The sequence below is a fragment of the Zalophus californianus genome, chromosome 11 (assembly GCF_009762305.2).
Source record: "Zalophus californianus isolate mZalCal1 chromosome 11, mZalCal1.pri.v2, whole genome shotgun sequence".
Classification (NCBI taxonomy): domain Eukaryota; kingdom Metazoa; phylum Chordata; class Mammalia; order Carnivora; family Otariidae; genus Zalophus; species Zalophus californianus.
Window position 1 is genome coordinate 94,950,617 of NC_045605.1, and position 19,488 is coordinate 94,970,104.

Genomic DNA, 19,488 nt, shown 5'->3' on the forward strand with positions numbered 1-19,488 from the left:
TAACCTCTTGCATTTTAGATATTACAATTCATGTTTCATGAGAATTTGGACAGTAGATTTATGCCAAGGGTTTTATTTATCTGGAAGAGGGAGCGGGAAGCCAATGAGAATAAGGATGATTGTTGGAGAACATATTGAGCTTCATTGTTTTGTCCCAGATCTAGAGAAGCATGGGGTTTTCATACTGCAGTAGATAGTACATGTTCTGTTTGGTCTTTGATGCTAAACAGACTTAGATTCAATCACTTGCCTTATCATTTAGGAGCTCTGTAATGCCTGCCAAATTATGTAATCTCCCTGAGCCTTGTAACTACTGCTTTGTAATTTCTGCCCCAGGGCGTTGTCAGGAGGATTGGATAACATTGCAACTACAAAGTGTGTGGCATATATTAGTTGCTTAGTAAAGGTGTCCCCCCCCCCCCGCCCCGCCGCTTATTCTTAGAAGACAGTGAGAGGGACTTGCTGACACCCCATAAGTAATGTGGGACACAGGTCTTTACTGTCTCAAGTCCTGTGCCCCTCCACTTATTCCAAAGCTGTTTATTGATTATGTGCTTCTGAGCCAGGGATGAAACTATAATTAACTACTGTTATTGATTAAAAGGCAGTGGCCCCTAGGATCATTTCTTCGGTGTTCAGTTCAGTCCTTTTTCCCAAGCATGCTTCTTTTGGAGTTGACCGCTTTTTTAGGCTCTGTGTTTATTTAAGACTGAATGTCTTCCTTAATTACAGGGCCTCCACTTATGCAGGCTTCTTCCAGGATCCTGCTAGTGTCTCAACAGTGTCCCATGGACATGCTGTACAATATACAGAAGGAAGATATTTCATCTGCAGTCTGTACTGACAGCCTTTTTCCCTTCTGACTCTCCCTCGCCGTACTTCTCTTCAGTATGGTGACTTTGGAGTGGCCACAGGCATTTGGGGCTTCAAGATTCACGCGAACTAGATTTTTCCACAATTACACGATGGGCTTTTTGGAAGCAGTCTGATACCTAGCTTTCCTGTTGTCACTTGACAAATGTTGTGTGAAGAACAAAGTACCCTCTGTAAAGAACCCTGAGGTCTATGGATAAGGGTACTGTACCAAAGAGGTACTAATTTCATGCTGGGCTAAATGCAACATTTTAAAATAAGGAACCTGCGGTTGAATCGCTTCAATCATTTCAAAGTAGAATGGTAAAAAATGTAAGGCAAGTCATGGGTTGGTGTTTCTTCAGTATACTAGAAAATCCCACATAATTGGACCTAGAAACTTGATATTTACTCTGTAAATTGTTCATGATGAGAAACCAAACCCAGTGAATCAGAGGGAAGGGGCTGTCGAAGGGATAACATGCTAAGTTAAGAAACCTATGTAGTTCAGGGAAACCGTTTTTGCGGGGTGGATTTGAGTATCTGTTTGGTATCTGTTTGCGATTGCATGGTGGAGGTCGGCACACTGGGGCGAACATCTAGAACACATGCTTTGTATTTGCCAGCAGAGTGGAAGCACGTCTTGAGCTGGGGTGTATCTCACAGAAGGTAGTCTGGGGAGGTGGCAGAGTTCTGATATTAAACCAGGGGCCTGAGAATGAGACATTGCAGACTCTATCCCTCCTGTTGTTGTGATCTCGGGCAAGTCCTTTTGGCTTCTCTGTCTCTCAGTTGTGAGTTGAAGCCATTTGTACATTCTGGTTAAGACAGTAATGAGAATTAGAAGTGTTGCAAGGACTTGGAGTGGATAGAAATACTTAAAGTTTTTATAACCATGCATTTGTAAGAACTCGCCCTTGAACAGCTGTACGTGTAGCTTTAATGGGAGCCACAGAAGTAAGTGCCATCTCATTTGTGATGTGGTGCTTTTACCACTTTATCTCCTCACAGAAATTAGGAGAGTAATACATGCCTGTTTTTCCCGCCCCAGATTCCGTCTGGCCCAAGATCCGGGTTCCATTAAAAGTTGTGAGGACTGCTGAAAACAAGCTGAGTAACCGTTTCTTCCCGTATGATGAAATTGAGACGGAGGCTGTCCTGGCCATCGATGACGATATCATCATGCTGACCTCTGACGAGCTGCAGTTTGGTTATGAGGTAAGGAGGTTTCAGACGGTCTTTTTACATATTTGGTATTTCTTGCCTAGTATTGCTTGTCTTTCCTGATGAAAAGTATTCTATTTCATTCTCTAAAGTCATAATTTCTAAATCCCAGTAGAGTCTAAAAGCGGTGCATGGGAGCGTGGGTTATGAAGCTGTTCTTTAAAACTTTGGGGAAACCCTATTCCAGAATGACAACTGTGCCCTCCACTAGTTTTGGGAACTCCCAAGGAGAGTCCCAGGGGATATTTTCAAAAGAGCATCTATAGCATGTAACGAGCACTTAATTGATGTCTCCTTGAAGAGGGCTTCCCCTGACTCAAGCAGCTGGGCACGGCAACGATAAAAATGTCAGTAAGCAAAGACGCTGGCGACGCTGACAAACAGAAAGCAGACCCTGTTGATGGCTTTCTTTCTGAGGTTTAAGTGGAGAGGTTGGCTGCCTGTCTTTAGGGAGAAGCATTCTCTCTCACACTGTTCATTCAGTGCGGCTGATGGATTAGGCTGGGTTCAAGGGTTAAGTATGGAGACCAGTAAAGGTCTCCCCAGGGGAAAGTGCCAGAGCCAAGGCCCGGTGAAAAGCAATAGGAATTGATGAGCTCTGTCAGGGACGATGTGCGGGAGATGCATGACGGCGGCGGGCAGAGGCCTGCGGCTACGGGGGCGAGCCGGCGGCATCGGACCCAAGCAAAACGGAGAGCATGCGTCAGTTAGCCACAGCCAGCATGGGGAGAGTGGTGAGAGCTGCCTCCTGCGCTCGTCCAGCCCGTCAGACAGAGGCAGCCATCTTCTCTAGCTGACTCAGAGTTTGCTGAATCGGAGGTTCTAAGAAATCATGAAATGGTATTATATGAGACCATCTGGTACTCAGATTTTATTAAATGAATACGTGTTGTGTATTCTATGTTTACTATAGAAATTTATTTTCTGGGGCACCTGGGTGGCTCAGTCGTTCGAGTGTCCAACTCTTGGTTTTGGCTCAGGTCATGATCTCAGGGTCGTGGGATTGAGCCCTGAATTGGGCTCTCTGCTCAGTGGGGAGCCTGCTGGAGATTCTCTCCCTCTCCCTTTGCCCCTCCCCCTGTGCTCTCGCTCGCTCTCTCTCAAATAAATAAATAAATAGATCTTAAAAAAAAAAAAAAAAAAGAAATTTATTTTCTGAGCCTTAAACTAAAAGTGGATTTTAAGGCTAAGAAATAGGAATCCCCTTAACCATCACCACCACCAAAAATTAAAAGCTCAAGTTTTCCTGGGTTTGTTTGGTTGGGTCTTTTTTTGTTGTTGTTTTTGTTTTGTTTTGTTTTGTTTTAATGTAGCTCCATTTGAGTGGAAAAGAAATTGTTGTGAACGAGGCTGACATGCGACACCCTTGGCCTGTATAGTTACTGGCCAGCCAAGAGCATGAGAATGGCTAATCAAATATGTGTCATCTTTTTGGGTTTATTCTCATTCACAGAGATGTATTTTACATGATCACATCTAGGGTATTGAATGATTTTTAGCATACTATCATTCCCATTTTTTAAAACAAATTACCTCCTTGTTTCTCTGGCCAACTCATGGCAAAAATGACCAGTTTTTCTGCCAGTGTTTTCTCTGTTGCATATAGTGGTTTCAGACTATACTTATGTTTTTATTTTTGTGGTAAAAGGGAAGTGGAAAAAGGGAACATTCGGGATGATATAGCCAAGATGGACAGAGTGCTCCCTCTTCAGTGGGATCTTCTCAAGATGCCATGGAAGGAAAACTTTCGTAACTACCCTCCGTGTTCCGATGAATGTTCTGGGTGTTTACAGACATTACTTACGATCTTTTCCCAAACCTGCAAGGTGGTTATTGTTTTCTCATCCTTTACTAAGATGAAGCAAGGTGAGATAACTTGCCTACAGTCAAACAGCTAATGAGTGGAAGAGTTAGAATGGAGGTCCCAGTGTGTCTCCATTATACTGTCTGCACAGGGGGGCAGTTTATCCTGTCAGAGACCACAGGCTCATAAAACTCGCACTATGAGCCATGAGCATGTCAGTTGTCTCTCACGGAATTATCTTGATGCTAAGGGTAACCAACAGGTTTCTCATGCATCCTTACCGTTGGTGCTTTAGGGTAATTTTGTAAAAGTTATTTCTTGCATAGTAATTAATATAATGGACAAAGTTAGGAAACCTCCAGGCCCAAATTGCTGCTCTTTCACTGACCAGTTAATGACCAAGGACAAGTTATTTAATCTTTCGGGATATTAGTTTATTCTTATATGAAATGGCAGTAACGATATTGACTTCATTAGGTTAACATGTACATTAGAAAATTACACGTGCCTCCCACATAGAAGGAAAATGCTCAGGAGCTGCACTTTCTCTGTGGTGGGCAGGGTGCTGTGCATATCACCAGACACCCAAGTCAGCTGCCACTGCAACGGCAGCTACTACCGTCAGTCTCATGATTCGCCTCATGGTTCTGCCACAGTTCCTGAGGAAGGTGGTTTGTTACTTCCATTCTTCACAGGGGACAGTTCTGTTCTAGAGAAGGTACCCACTTTTGTGCTGAGTCAGAAGACAGAAGATAATGGTGTTCCCAAATCCTGTTCTTCATGCCGAAGCCTAGGATTATTTCATGTGGGAATTGGGAGCAGGCTTGACTGATTAAGTGAGTAAATAAATCTGTTAACAAAAACTTATGTCCTAGGGGAGTTGTGTTGGAACTCAGAGCTACTTTGTTGTGTTTAGCACAGTGTGTTAGATTATATCTATCTTGGTAATTGCTATTCATCCTTCAGCGTTCTACTCAAATGTTGCTGTCTCCTCTGCCTTCATGAGTTTGAGTTGCTGTTACTTTCCTGGTCTTTCAAGTGATAGTTTAGATCATTGATCTCAATATTTATTTTTCCAGTGTTTGCATTTAAAGCTGTAAATTTCTTGGAAATTACTGCTTTAGGTGTATTCCCAAGTCTAGATTTGTCATATTTTTTTATCCTTAAGTTTAAAATATTTTCTAATTTCCATTGTAATATCTTCTTTGACCCATAGTTATATAAAAGTACATTGCTTACTTTGCCAGTTTTTAAAGTTTTCTCTTTTTTTATTGATTTCTGATTTGATTCTACTGTGGTCAGATATTCCATATGACTTCATTGTTTTGAAATTTACTGAGACTTTATGGTCCAGTGAAAGGTCTATTTTGGTAAATGTTCTGTGTGCACCTAAAAAGAGTTTACATTCTGGAGTTGTAGATTTAATGACCTTACGAGGTCATCTAGGTAACATTTTATCTTGACTTTTAGTTTAATTTAAATTTTTAAAAGTTTTTATTTAAATTTCAGTTAGATAACACACAGTGTAATATTTTCAGGTGTATAATATAGTCAGTCAGTCATTCCACACTTCCATAAAACACCCGGCACTCCTTAATCCCCATCACCTATTTCCCCCCTTCCCCCCAGCCACCTCCCCTCTGGTCACCACCAGTTTGTTCTCTATAGTTAAACTTTTAATTTGAATATAATCAGTATATCCCCCTGCTTGTTCTTCTCCAAAATAGGCATCTCCATTTCCTCTGTTATTTTACCCCCATGGCCTTTGTCATTTCTGTAGTAAATTCATTGTCTTCATTTAAATTAAAAAAATAGTTTATTTAATATGTGAGAACCAAAGAGAAACCATGCAACAGACCTTTCTTACTGTGGCTGCAAAGAATTTTTTGAGAAATCTGGAGAGACAGAAGCATCTTCTCATCTGGGAATTTTCCAGAAAAAGGGAGCCAGGAGCCTTTCCAGTATCTAGAGTGGTTTTACTAGTGCTGCCAGGAGACAGAAGAATAGACCAGATGACTTCCTGAAATCCCTCTGGGTGTAATGAATCTGAGAGATAACAAGTACAGGCACACCGATACGCTGTGGTTCCCTGTGAAAAAGTGTCAAACTCCTGTGCATCTGATGTGGCAAACTCCTTCACTTCCCTGTGAAACACGGCAAGATTGCATAGTGAGGATGTAGGGTGGTGATGGGCAGCACATCAGGAATCGAAGTGAGAACACAGCAGTTACTTTAATGGAGGACAGCCGGAGGATGGTGAGCCCAGGCCTGGTCTGGTCATGGTTCTGCTGATGAGTCTTCTGAGGCCTAACATGTACTCAGGCACAGAGTTCCAGCATGCCTTTCACAGATGTGAGGGCATGCTACGGCAGTGCTTTTGTTGGGGGGGCGGGCGGGGAGACATCGATGTCCAGAGACCATTTTAAAGTGATGGGCTCCAAGGCCTGCTTAAGGAACATAGAGCAGAGACCAAAGGGAGCTCACAGACTGCACGCTTCCTGAAGTAAGAGAGGGAAGCGTGCTGCTCGTGTATGAGGTAAGAGAGAGTGGACTCTAGAACCCTTTTCCAGATGGTGGTTTACTAGAGCCCAGCTAGGTAACGTTTGCCATGTCTCCTGAGGCCCATAGACTGGCTGAGAGGACCGGGATTGCTGTGGGCCTGGTGGCCGTTCACAGCAACCCCTCTGGAAGGCTGTGGAAAAGAAACACGGTGTCAGAATGTGAAGGGACCTCAGAGATCATCCTGTCACTTGATGCTTTATAGCTTAGGAAACCGCGGTGCAGGGAGGCACAGTTACTTCTTTAAAGTGCGAAACGGATGTTGGCTGTCTCCGAAGGTAACCACAGCAAGGGTCTGGGGATGAGAGGCCAGGCCACGGAGGAGAAACCTTTTGCCTTCCAGTGGCTGTGATTTGAGCCCACAGAACATTTGGATTCGAGACCTAATACTGGGGATCATTATTTATTTAATTAGAAGAAAACACAGGGGTCATTTGCCTGTTTATATGGGTCATATTCCCTGTTGGAAGGCAGAGAGTTTGGGAAATGTTGCATTCCCTCTCCAGCCCTGAAATCAGGAGCTAAAGAATGCTCTTCTCTGGCCCTGCGTGTTTCTGACTTGTTTGACAAGCTCTAGTGAGCTACCAGATGTGGAAATTCTTTTCAGCCTGGGATAATTTATTTATCTGTTTATGTATTTTACCAGGAAAGTATCTATTGAGTTCTTGATACTCATTTGCAAGGAACTCCTGGGGGAGCAGTAGCAGTGTATAGTGTTACTTGAGTGTTTGATTTTTATTTTTTTTTTTTAAAGTCTGTCTGCTTTTACTTCAGACCTAAAGAGCTGGGAAATAAAATGCAACTTGTGCCTCCTCCCCTCCCCCGCCTTTAAGAGAGTTTAAAACATGTGGCAGAAAATGAGCCAGGCGGACTTGGCTGAGTGTATGAACCCGTGAATTTATTTTTCCTTTCATACTTTGATCCTCATTTCCAACCATAAAAATTATTAGTGGCACTTAAGTGTTGAACATTTTTCACCTGAGAGATGTGGAATGCTCTTGGCTAACAGTACTGGTTATAAAGTCAGAACTTCATATGAGGATGGGAATTGGCTTAGAGTGACTGTGTGTTGTTAGGTGCACAAAAGGCTGATGCCTTCCTTTTACTGCCTGGGTATCCTATAGGTGGCAGACGCTGGTTGAACCTCTTGGGTGCTAATAAATGATGAGATTTTATATTATTTTATTCACAACTCCCTTAGGTAATGGCAAGTATATACTTTCAACGAATCATGGCAAGGCAGCAAAATTGCATAGAATGCCCCACTTTTTTTCTGGAGAACATAAAACCATTGATTGCCAAGTGAGTTCTCCTGGTAGAGGAAGAGCCAAGAGGGATGGCCCCAATAGGAGAATGAGCTTGGTGTGTGTGGTCGCATGGGGCAGTGAGAAGCAGATCGAGGAGGGGAGAAGTTGTGTTTGGGTTAACAGTGGAAACTAGGTTGGTCAGGCAATATAGGGCCAACTGAAAAGCTTACAGCGGTAACAAGATACTCTAGGTTTGTAGAAAGGTTTCTGGTCCAAGTGAATTCTAAACAACAGACGCTGAAGACAGGGAAAGCCAGGTAGGTGTAGGTGGAAAGTCTATAGACTTCATATTCAAATGGATTAAAGAACCAAGGAGAAGGAAAAGACAGGCTTACCCATTAGCTCACATTTATTTTGTGATGAGGGAGCTTGGCTAATTGGAGAATTCCAGAGTTAGTAAAATTTAGAGATACCTATATACTCATCCAGGAAGAGCGGCAAGATGATATAATCTGTGATTCAAGTAAACTCTCCTACTTTCTCTCTCCTCACTAGAGGAACCAAGAGGTGAAAACAGCCTATCAGAGAATAGATTTTACAACCACCTCTTTTGAAAGCTAGCAGATAACTAAAAAAAACAAAAAACAAAAAGTCTGTCCTGTTCGTTTCTCTCCCAACCTTCTGCCAGTGAAAGTACCACAGAGACTGGGTCTGGGGAACAAATAAATGTAAAATAAGTGTTGGACTGGGTCTAAAGATGGTTCCTCGTAGGCTTGTGGTTATGATCCTTCTGATAGGAAATTAGCTGCTTTCCTCCGTAGATGTAAGCCAGGTACTACATCTGAAGATGTGCTCAGGTTTGTGGGGAACCCAGGAGGCTGTCTTCAGAGAGGTTTTCATGGAACTGCCTATCTCATCCTGCCATGGGCTCTAGGGCAGGCTTACCCTTTGGTTCAAACAGGGCACCAAGAAAGTCAGTTCTTACATTGCCAGGACTAATAAAAAGGGTGTGTCCCTAAAGGAGGGCTCAAAATGCAAGGGATATCTCTGCAGTGGGTGGGTAATCTAATTATCGGAAGTGTCTCAGCCTTCAGAAAGAACCAGTACCAGAGGTTTCCATTCTTTGACTTCTTGGCTGACTCAGATCCTTGAGCCTTCACAGAGTCTGACTTAGTGGGTGACTGAGAGATTCCAGCATTTCTTTCTCTTCTCTGAAGGATGGACTGTCCACATGGCCCCCAGCACTAGGATTCACAGTGAGCTGGGCCCATTTTTGGCATGCCCAAAGTCAAACCTTGCCAAAGCTGTTCTGGGTCAGCATTTGTGCTGGGTCTGACACTAAAGCTTTGCAGTGTACCTAGAGCCATTTCGCCAGAGCTGAGCTTTTTAGAATTATACGTTTCTTAGGACTTGTGGTGCGCCCTTCTCATTAAGTATCTGGAGAAGTAGATGGTGGTCAGCTCTTTGAACCTTGTATATTATATCTGAGTGAGTGATAGTACCTTTCCTGAGCCTGGCCATAATATCCATACAGTATTGAATATTGAAAAAGACGTCTGTCTGTCTTTCCTTCCATTTTTTAGTTTTCTTATGTACCTAAAGAGTGGGCATTATAGAAACTGTTGTCTTCAGAAGCGATGTGGGCCAAACGGCGCATTTCAGTGAGTGTCCCTGCCCAAAAGGTATAGTCAGAGCCTCCCTCAGAGGAGACACGTGGGGGACTGTGGGCAGAGGCGAGCGGCTCTTTCTTGAGAGTGCTCTCCCTGGGGTGTTGCTCATTGCCGTGGGCCCCCCGTTTCCAGCCTGGAGGAGAACCCAGGGATTGGTTAGGTCTGTGCTATCTCCAGCTTGCACTGATTTACACCCGGGGCTCCCGGGAGCCGGGCGGCCTCTCCTGTGGGCCACCACACTAGCAGGAGCTGAAAGAGGACCCGAAGCCCCGGCCGGGAGCCCACAGAGGTGCTGAGAGGAGCCGCACTGAAGTTTGACCTCTCAGAGCTTTTCTCAAGCACCCAGTCCCCGCTGGAGAATAAGTCAAACAAATATTAAGGGAAGGAAATCGAATATGTATGCTGAACATGGAAGCAACATCTGAGCGTTTAAAAAAAGTACCCCGTTGGGAATTACAGTAGAGTGACACTTTTTTCTTCCCCATTGAGCAAATTAAAATTACAAGCTTAGAATTTATTTACCTAGCCTTTAATGAAACGTCAGATGCTCCCTGTCCCAAAGAGGGGGGAGTGGGCTTCCTGCTGGCGCATCTTATCGTGGAAGGGTGGCTCCCCCGCCCCACGCAGGCTTCCATCCCAAAGAAGTCAGGTGCGTGGGTTTTCCACAAGCACTTATTTGTTGCCGGGCAGTGCTGGTGCTCTGCTGCCCTTTCTGCTCCCGACCCTGCGCGCTCCCCACTGTGCCCTACATCTTTCCTGTCTGCAGCCAGTTCGGGCCCACCTGGCTTCCAAGCTTCCAGAACTAATGCTTATAATGTGGGATAGTTATTTTAAAGAGGTGTTGGTACGCTTGATGGTTTAAAGAATGCATACTTACCCTCCCCCCCCATTTCAAAAGGAGATAGCTGCAAAGATATTCTAACCTGAAAGGATCCATATGTTTGAGGGTTATTGTTCCAAAAGCTGCCTGTTGTCTTATTGGGATTGATTGCGGGCTTTGGCTGCTCCAAGAATTCAGAGCCTGAAAATTCAGCTGATGATTTGGGGATGTGGGGAATTTGTCTTGCACGGGCTGCTTATCTGCCTTGATTTTGATAGAGTTGCTTCAGGGAGGTGTATGGGCAGGACTTGGCCTAGGGCCAGGGGAAAAGAAAGCCCCAGCGGCATCCAGGCGGTGAATGGCCCCGGCAGCTCTCAGGGGAACAGTGTCTGTAGCCTTCCAGAGAACATTCTATGTTGTTCCCCAGTGTGACGCTGCATTCTTCGTTGCCAGTTGTAAAATGGCTTTTGCAAGATCATGAATGTGAGGCGATACTGGTTGATAGCACCGGCATTAAAGAGTGGTTGCACATTTTGAAAGAATCAGAAGAAGGCTTAAAGGATCGGAGTAGTCCACTGCCTTTGGAACTGTCGTGACTGGGAACAGTGAGTCTTTAGAAAGCAAGGTGGACCAGTCTGTATGATGTTTACAGCTCACCTCCTAGGTCATACTTACTGCTGGGTGCTCGAAAATTGGTGCCTGGGGCTCACGTTAATCATGATTGCAGTATGTTTGCTCCTGCCTGTTGACTGGTTTAGATCCGGAGTTGGCAGCCTTAATTTCTAGGTTCCTAACCAGCCTTTGAGTTGGATTGAAGATCTAAGGGATGCGGCAGAAGTCCTGCTCTCATGTTGACACTCTGGTCAATTCGTACAGCTCGGCCACTAATTACACCCACGGCCTAGATCTCCGGGGCTGGATTGCGAGCTCCCCTAACTTAGAGCAGTCCATTCAGGCAGGATTGTGGCTGCCCTGTGGACTCCTCTGTGCCTAGTGCTGGACACAGAGTGGGTGCTCGGTAAATATTTATTGACCGAGTGAGTGAACTTAATGTGTTTGGACATTGAATTTTCTTATATATAGTTTCTGTGAGTAAAATTATAAGGAGTTGTTCAAAGTTAAATGATGCCGTATTCTGTATTCAGTGAGGGAATCCAAGTAGAGGTCATCTACTTGCTGGCCTGCCAAACACTGTTATAGCAAAGGGTAATTTTGTACTAATTACTTACTTTGTTGGGGGCAGTGGGAATCTCAACCCTCACTTTGTAATTTAACTTTGTTCTCTTAAAATGAAATCCATAAAGCTTTTTCCTATTTCCTGCTTCCCCACTCCCAGCCCATAAGTAATCTTACCATCCTCTTAACTCTTTTTTTGTGTTTTTTCAACTACATCCTTGCTTTCTTTCATGTCTAGCTTTTTATGCATATGACATTAGTTTTTCTAAATGGTAATCTCCTTAGTAACAAGATATATGCTTTATTTTTGTATTCACTCTTTGAAGCGTGTAAGACAGTCCCTACAAGTTATGCTGAGTGAGGGGCACCTGAGTGGCTAAGTCAGTTAAGGGTCCAAATCTTGACTTCACCCCAGGGCATGATCTCAGGGTCTTGAGATCGAGCCCCACATCAGACTCCACACTCAGTGTGGAGTCAGCGCGTGTGTGTGTGTGTGTGTGTGTGTGTGTGTGTGTGTGTGTGTACACGCACACACTCTCTTTCTCAAAATAAGTGAATTAATTTAAAAAAATTATGCTGAATGAAAAAAGCCAATCCCAAAAGGTTACATGCTTTGTGATTCCATTTATACAGCCTTCTTGAAATTACAAGATTACAGAAATGGAGAATACATTAATGGTTGCCAGTAGATGGAGGGTAGGGTGTCTCTAAAAGATCAGCAGCAGGGAGCCTTGTGGTGACTGGAATGCTCTGTATCTTAACCATGTCAGTGTCAATACCATGTTGCAATGTCACACTCTAGTTTTGCAAGATGTTGTCATTGGGGGAAACTGAGTGAAGAGTACCCGGGATCTCTGTTCATTTATTTCTTACAACTGCTTTTGAATTTGCAATTATCTCAAAATGTTTGATGGAAAAAAATAATGGAGGCTCAGGAAGTATCTGTGAATTGAACGAATAAATGAATTAATAAATAGGAATACTCAAGTCTCTCCATCCTTAAACTTTATGATTTTAGCTTGCTGTTGGATCACCTTTCTAAAACTTGATATTAGGATTAATATTTTTAAGGTAGATGGAACAGCTCTGGATTTAAAAAAAAATATATGCTGTTGAAGACATCCTTCCTTTTGATGGTTTGGACTTTATTCTAGTTTTTGCCTTTTATTGTAAGCCACCCCAAGTCATTTTTTGGACATGAGTGGGATATAAATAAATAATTTGAAAGAGTCCCTCAACTGCTTGATTCCCCACCAGGAGATTATGGGGTTTAAGCAGACATATAGGGAGGGCATTATGCTGAATGAACTCATTGTGGAGCTGCATTGATTCTTCAGCCAGGATTATGGAGTTTTGGTCAGTGCTACCTCTTCCCTTTGCGCGTTGGGAAGAAAATGGAGTTTTGGCCATTTTGCAGTAACATCCCTGATTGCAAGTGATGGAAGTCACCAGGGCAGTGGCTTGAAGTAAACAGAGTTTCTCCCCTTGCTGGACAGGGCTCAGATCTTTGGTCCCCAGTCTTTTAAACTGAGCCTCACCAAAATCAACTTGAAATTCCAGAGGCTCAGTAATGGTTATTTATAAAAACTAAAGTCTCTGTTTCCACTCGTGCAGGATTTAAACAGAGTAGCCATTTGACTTATGATCACTATTCTTCTTTTAACTTCATTGAACAATCCCCTGGGACCAGACTTAGAAATAGTATCCCCCCTCCCCAGAGTTGAGGTTATGGAAATAAAAGTGATTTCATGTTTAGTGGGTCCTAAGGAGTGCAAGATTGGAAAACACACGACCCAGTCCTGACCCATCCCTTCCTCCTCCCATCGCCTCAAACTCACGTCTCCCCTTCCCTTTGTTACTATCTCTCAGGAGATTCATTGCCTCATGAAAAATAGTAGTTGAGTTTAATTTTTCATTCAGCAGCTTTTTGCTTGTATTTCCTTCTCTGCCCCGGAGCCTCACAGATTACAAGGTTCCAGCGGGCCCCTGGATGTCATATGTGGGATCCCACTAGACTGTTATACCACTGACAGGGGTTCCTTCTTTTAATGGTGCAAGCATGTGGCTTTCTTTGCTAAATGGGAACCACATTCATGAAGAACCTTCAGCTTTTAGAAGACAAGTACCAGGGGGGAGCAAGGGTTTTGAGGGTTTCCCCACCTCCTCTCCCTACCCCATTCTACTCAGCTTGGGCAGTGTGCATGTCTGACTCTCCCCATGTCTGCACTAGCACTGGTGACGGGCACGGACACTGTGATTTCACACACTACCACCTGACTTTGTTTCCCAAGTGAGGGACTGAGCTTGGGGAGTTGAGGTGCCTCTGAGACTCAGAGGAGTGGGGAATCCTGCGACTTCGTGCACAGATGCCCAGTCCGGGAGTTAGGACCGAGCTTTCGCTTGAACTTACCGCATAATACTGGGAGAGCCACTTCCTCTCCAGCTCTGTTTTCTCGTCTGGACCGTGAGGGAGTTGGACCGAGCAAGCTCGGTCTTCCAAATGGTCTCTAGCTGCAAATCTCTGAGGTCATGTGGGCAGGGGTCAGCAGCTCCAACTGGCAAAGTGTGAATCTTCTTCCCATCCGCAGAAGGCACCTGGTTGTGCCATCTGGTGAGTTGGTGCTGATAAGGATGAGGAGAATGGTTTAAAGCCACCTTCTCCAGCAGTGTCTTCCTAATTGCGGTTACCATTGCAAGATTTAACCGCACACATTCCTCCATCAACTCTGGCCAACCCCAGCCTGTCTCTTTTGCCTTCATCACCGCTCTGAGCCTGAAGAAAGAACTTGAAAGGAATGGAGAGCATGTCTCCTAGAACCAAGGCACTAACCTTCAGCCAGACTGGGGCAAATAGGATTGCTGCCCAAATCACAGAAGCCTTCCCGTGATCCTGGTTTGCCTGCTTGGCTTATTTTAAGCAGACTGCTGCCTTGGGTTGGAAAGGTCTCTCAGGCAGACTGAAGTGATCTAACAGGTAAATCTTAATACTTAACGTAGCATGTACCTGTATTTGTCAAAACCAGTCAGCATTAGGGAACTCGAGGTGACAGCTTCAGGGCTCCCTTGCTCTAGATGTCTAGCATTAGCATTTAATTGTGTCTCCGGTGTGGACAGAGGCTCTTCGGCTTTTTGCAAAGCATCCCCTTGACAAAAACTACCAACCACCAGTGGGATTAAAAGCATGCGCTGAAAACGAAGCCAATCAGGCTGAAGCCCTCCGTTCCACTTCGTTTCAGGAAATGCCAAATATAAAAGGTGAGCTCTGTTCCCAGTGGCCTGAGAGTGAATCTGATAACGGGCTCCTCTGTGGAAACTAGCTAGGAGTTGGAATGCAGCCAGCTAGCCCTTTCCCATCTGGGCAGCATGCAAGACAAGTCTGAGGGAAGAAGGGCCACTGATTCAAAGACGTTCGCACGTTGGGATTCTTGCAGCTCTGCCCCCGTTGACCTAGGCATGTGACCACAGGGTTTGGGCTGGCTCCTCGAGTTCTGTTCTACTTTGATGGTTAGGGATTGAGAAAATCCAGGGGGCATGTGCAAGGAGAAAAGTGAAACCCCGGCCTGGTTTGATGTGCCTTGGATCCATGTTCCCCGTATTTCCCTTACCACTTCTTAGTCCGTCCCTGGGCTCCTGATTCCTGATACATATGGTATCCCTCTCACCCAGTAGCAATATCCCTGTGGAACCGTGCCTTTGAAAGTGTGATGACTATAGCAGCCACTTCAGAGAGTTACTTTTCTCCCAAAGCTGACCCATGATTTCATAATTGTATATCCCAGATGGACGCCACCTGTTGTTACACCTTTTCCCCCTCCCACCCCACCCCCACCCCCGCCCCGGTCCGTTTCCTGAATCTGACTATGCTTAGCACACACCCTGGGTTTCAAATGCACTCTCCAGGCTGGCTTAGAAGAGAGTGAATTAGCTAGCCTCTTTTCAGGAACATTATTGGGTACCCATATGTGTATGGCATTTCAAACCAAAGTTAATAATGCAGGCCATGTACTTTAGAAATGTACAACTTGGAACTGATCACAGTTGACGAGTTAGTTCTTTGGGAATACATTAGTAGGAAAAAGATATGAGATTTTAGGCCTAAAAGGACATTAGAGGGCTCTTAATCCAAGCCCTCTTTTGCAGATGGCAAAATGAAAGCAGAGCAACCTGAGCAGGTGGCTTGCACGACTCCTCAGGGGCAGAGCTAGTTGTGGCTCATCCACCTTCACCAGGTGCCTGTGGCGTACTTTTTCGTAGCATGTAATCGAGGCTGCTGCCTGTGCCTTGAAACCAAGGGAGAACACCCTAGTTTGATCAGCTAGCATGGGGAAGTCACAGAACAACTCCGGAAGTTGAAGAAGAGAGAGAGAGAGAGGAAAGGAATAGATAGATAACTCTGAAAAGAGTCCAGCGAGCACAGCTGGGAGTCCAGAGAAGAGGAAATCTCCATAAGTGGTTAGGACCAAGATTGTAAACATTCAAGTGGGAGGAAGCAGTTAGAGCATGGTATTATGTTGTTACAATCTCCGTTTGAATAGTGATGTGGAAATAGCCCCGAAATGTAAGGAAATAGCCCCCATTAAATTATTGCTAAGCCCCTAACCAAGGCATAGAGTTTTAATAGACAGAGGCTCTGTCTTCAGAGTTGGATGTAATTAAAAATAGATGAGGATGGTGTATATGGAGGACTTGAACAGTACAGACAAACAGTTGAGTAATGGCATAGTGACCTGAGCATGGCCAGTGGAACACTATTACTAGAACTCCAGGGATAGAATGTGAGGTTTCAGATGCCCGCACTGCAATATATAAAGGCATCTGTTAGTAATGACAAAAGGCTGACCCCAGAGCATTTCCCTGAGGTAAAAAGAAAAAAGCTGAATTAGAGTGGGAGGTGGGTAGGCATGAGGAGAGGGGGTGGAATTTGAGTTCTCGCTCTTCTGGCTGGGAAGATGCTTTACTGTCTACATAATCGACTTCGTGCTACACTGGGACTCGATTAGAGAGGGCCCATCCTGCTCGGCTCTACTCCGTTTTGATCCCATAGTCAGCTGCAGAGTTATAGATGAAGTGACAAGGATGGTATCTTGATTGCATCCAGCTGCCTGGAGTGAGTCAAGGGCAGAGAGGCCCCGCCTGAGGAACAGCGCTCACTAACGGCTCCAAAGGAATCTGAAATTCAGGACACCTCTGATGCTTTTAGAGCAGCATAGTTTAGCATTCTGTGACCCAGTGTCACCCAATTAAGTCCCTGTGGAGAGAAGTCTGATAAGTGGCTTCAGCTAACAGGAAGAAGATTGAAATCCTAACAGGGTTTGACCCTAAAACGGAGTCAGTGTTATTAGGGTTGCTGCAAACAGGGGCTCGAAAAGAAGGACCCTTGGGAAGGTGCACGAATTGGAGACTCAAAGTAACCTCAGGGTGGAGGAAAATGCGGCTTCCATCCAGCAGGGGTGCTGACTGAATGGGTGCCTCCCTGTCCCACCCAGCCCTTTCCCCCCACCGCGTGCATCCCTGGTGGGTAATGTAGTGACTTGTGCTTGGAGACTTTCAGAACCTCTGTAATTCCACACAGGGGAACCGGTGATTGTGGTACCAGTGTGACCGGAACGGGCAGGTGCTCACTGCCGACAAAAGGAAACTGGCAGTGCCTTTAATGGAGTGTGCCCGGGCCCACAAACCAAACAGAAGCTACGGCTCCCATACTGTGTTGGTATGGGCTCTATAAAACTGTAATAGTATCATATTATTTTAATCTACTGAAATCCAAACCCCAGAGTAGGAACACAGCAGTAGCCTCACGCATCTGAGGAAATGTTTGACATGGCTTCGTTTGTCTGCAGCTATTATGATGGCGGCTGTGGCTGATTAACTCTGTTGGGTACAACATGGTGTTAATGAGGCCAAGGCTGTGGGTTTGAGATGCCTGGTACGTGAACTGGTTTCACACAAAGGAAACCCCAGACCACACTCAAGACCTGGGTCAGATATCCCATAAAAGCATGTGGACGATCACAGGAGGACTAAGGGAGGACAGTGTAATGACTCAGCGAATATCGCTTACCCGCTTCTGGAAAAGCAGTGTAAAACATGTGCTTTAGCAATGGTGAATTATTACTGTGATCTTCACGCGCAAAGGATATCACATTATTATTAATGATAACCGTTGATCAGTACTGTCGCAGACTTCCTTTCTGAATTAAGGAGAACACTGGCTCGGCCTGTGAGGGAAAGAGAAAGCATCTTCAGTCCCTTCTTTTGGTCTCAGCTTTTTTGCCTGCTGAGATTTTGCCCATTCGTGCGTTCCGTGAGTGTGTATGGACTGCTGTCCTGTGCAGGCACTGCTTTTTGTGCTTGGGAAACCACAGGGAATAAGGCAAAGCCTCTGTCTTCATGGAGATTAAATTCTGTGGGAGGAAAATAGGTGATAAATAAGGAAACAGTAAATAACCAAAACACTTTCAAAAAATGAGTTTGGTGAAGGAAAGGATGGGGTGAGAAGATGTGGTGAAGAATGGCTCGGAGGGAGACAGTGTTTACCTTGGGTAGGAAAGGCTGAAAAGACCTCTTGAAAGTAGGTGACTTTTTTTTTTTTTTAAAGATTTTATTTATTTGAGAGAGAATGAAAGACAGAGAGCACGAGAGGTAAGAGGGTCAGAGGGAGAAGCAGACTCCCCGCTGAGCAGGGAGCCCGATGCGGGACTTGATCCCGGGACTCCAGGATCATGACCTGAGCCGAAGGCAGTCGCTTAACCAACTGAGCCACCCAGGCGCCCCGAAAGTAGGTGACTTTTAAGCAGAGACCAGACTGATGAGCAAGAAAGAGCTTTCTGAAGAGCTGGGACCACATTCCCGGCATAAGAAACAGAAGCAGCAGTCATGATTCCAGAACCGAGAGTCCACTGAAGTGTGGGAGCACAGGGTGAGAGGAGAGTGGGAGAGTGGCTGGGCCCTTTAGGGTACGCTAAGGAGTTCGGCTATTATTCTTGGTCAGCGGGAATCCATTTTCTGTTTTATTTCAGGGGTGGAACAGTTCTTTAAGATTTTGGGGGTATTGGTTGAAGTGTGTCCCCCTAAAAAGTTATGTTGAAATCCTCACCCTTAGTAACCTTATTTGGAAATAGGATCTCTTTAGAGGTAATCGAGTTAAAATGAGGTCATTAGCGTGGGCCCTAATCCATTTTGACTGGTATCCTTATAAAAAGGAGAAATTTGGACACAGACACACACGCAGAGGGAGGAAGGCCATATGAAGACAGAGGTTGGGAGTGATGCATCTACAAGCCAAGGAATGCCCACGATTGACAGTCAACCACTGAAGCTAGAAAGCAGCTAGGAAGGATCATTCCCCTATAGGTGTCAGAGAGAGCATGGCCCCGCCAACACCTTGATTTCAGAGTTATCGATTTCTGTTGTTTTAAGCCACCTGGTGTGGTGACTTTGTTACAGTATCCCTAGCAAACTACAAAAGGGATGGGGTGCTGGCACACTGGCTCTGCCCTGGGGAAAGCAATGATGCATCGTCCCTGGACTCAGTGACATGTGGGCGTTGGGGAAGCCTCCACTTGCTACAGCACGTGACCATATGACTTATATATATGCGGCTAAATATATGACAAAGATAATTTAAAATACATATATATATATATATATTTATACACACACACACACACACACACATAAAACAGGATACAGCCTGTTCGTTGAGTTACCCTTAACCAGATCTTTCTCAACTTAGCAGAGGGTTACCTGATAAACCCATTATAAGTTGGGGCACGTGGGTGGCTCAGTCAGTTAAGCATCTGACTCCTGATTTTGGCTCAGGTCATGATCTCAGGGTCATGAGATTAAGCCCCGTGTCCGGCTCTGTGCAGAGTCTGCTCCTCTCCCTGCTTGTGTGCTCTCTCTCTCTCTCTCTCTCTCTCTCTCTCTCTCAAATAAATAAAGAAAATCTTTTTTAAAAAAAGTGCTCAGAACACTTACATTAGCCTACAGTTGGGCAAAATCATCTAACACAAAGCCTATTTTATAATAATAAAGTATTGAGTATCTCCTGTAATTTATTGAATACTGAAAGCCAAAAACAGAATAGTTGTCTGAGTAGAGGATGGTTTTAAGTGTACTGATTGTTGACCCTCG

At 44.8% G+C, this 19,488-nt stretch overlaps 1 protein-coding gene across 3 annotated transcripts in view; it reads left to right on the plus strand.

Moving 5' to 3' along the window:
- EXT2 (exostosin glycosyltransferase 2) overlaps positions 1-19,488 on the plus strand; it is a 132,931-nt gene that overhangs the window by 99,697 nt on the left and 13,746 nt on the right. For all 3 annotated transcript variants that reach the window (XM_027579891.2, XM_027579890.2, XM_027579889.2), the window contains one exon: positions 1,904-2,070. In XM_027579891.2, coding sequence (XP_027435692.1) covers positions 1,904-2,070 — 167 coding nt within the window. The remainder of the gene's footprint in view (positions 1-1,903; positions 2,071-19,488) is intronic.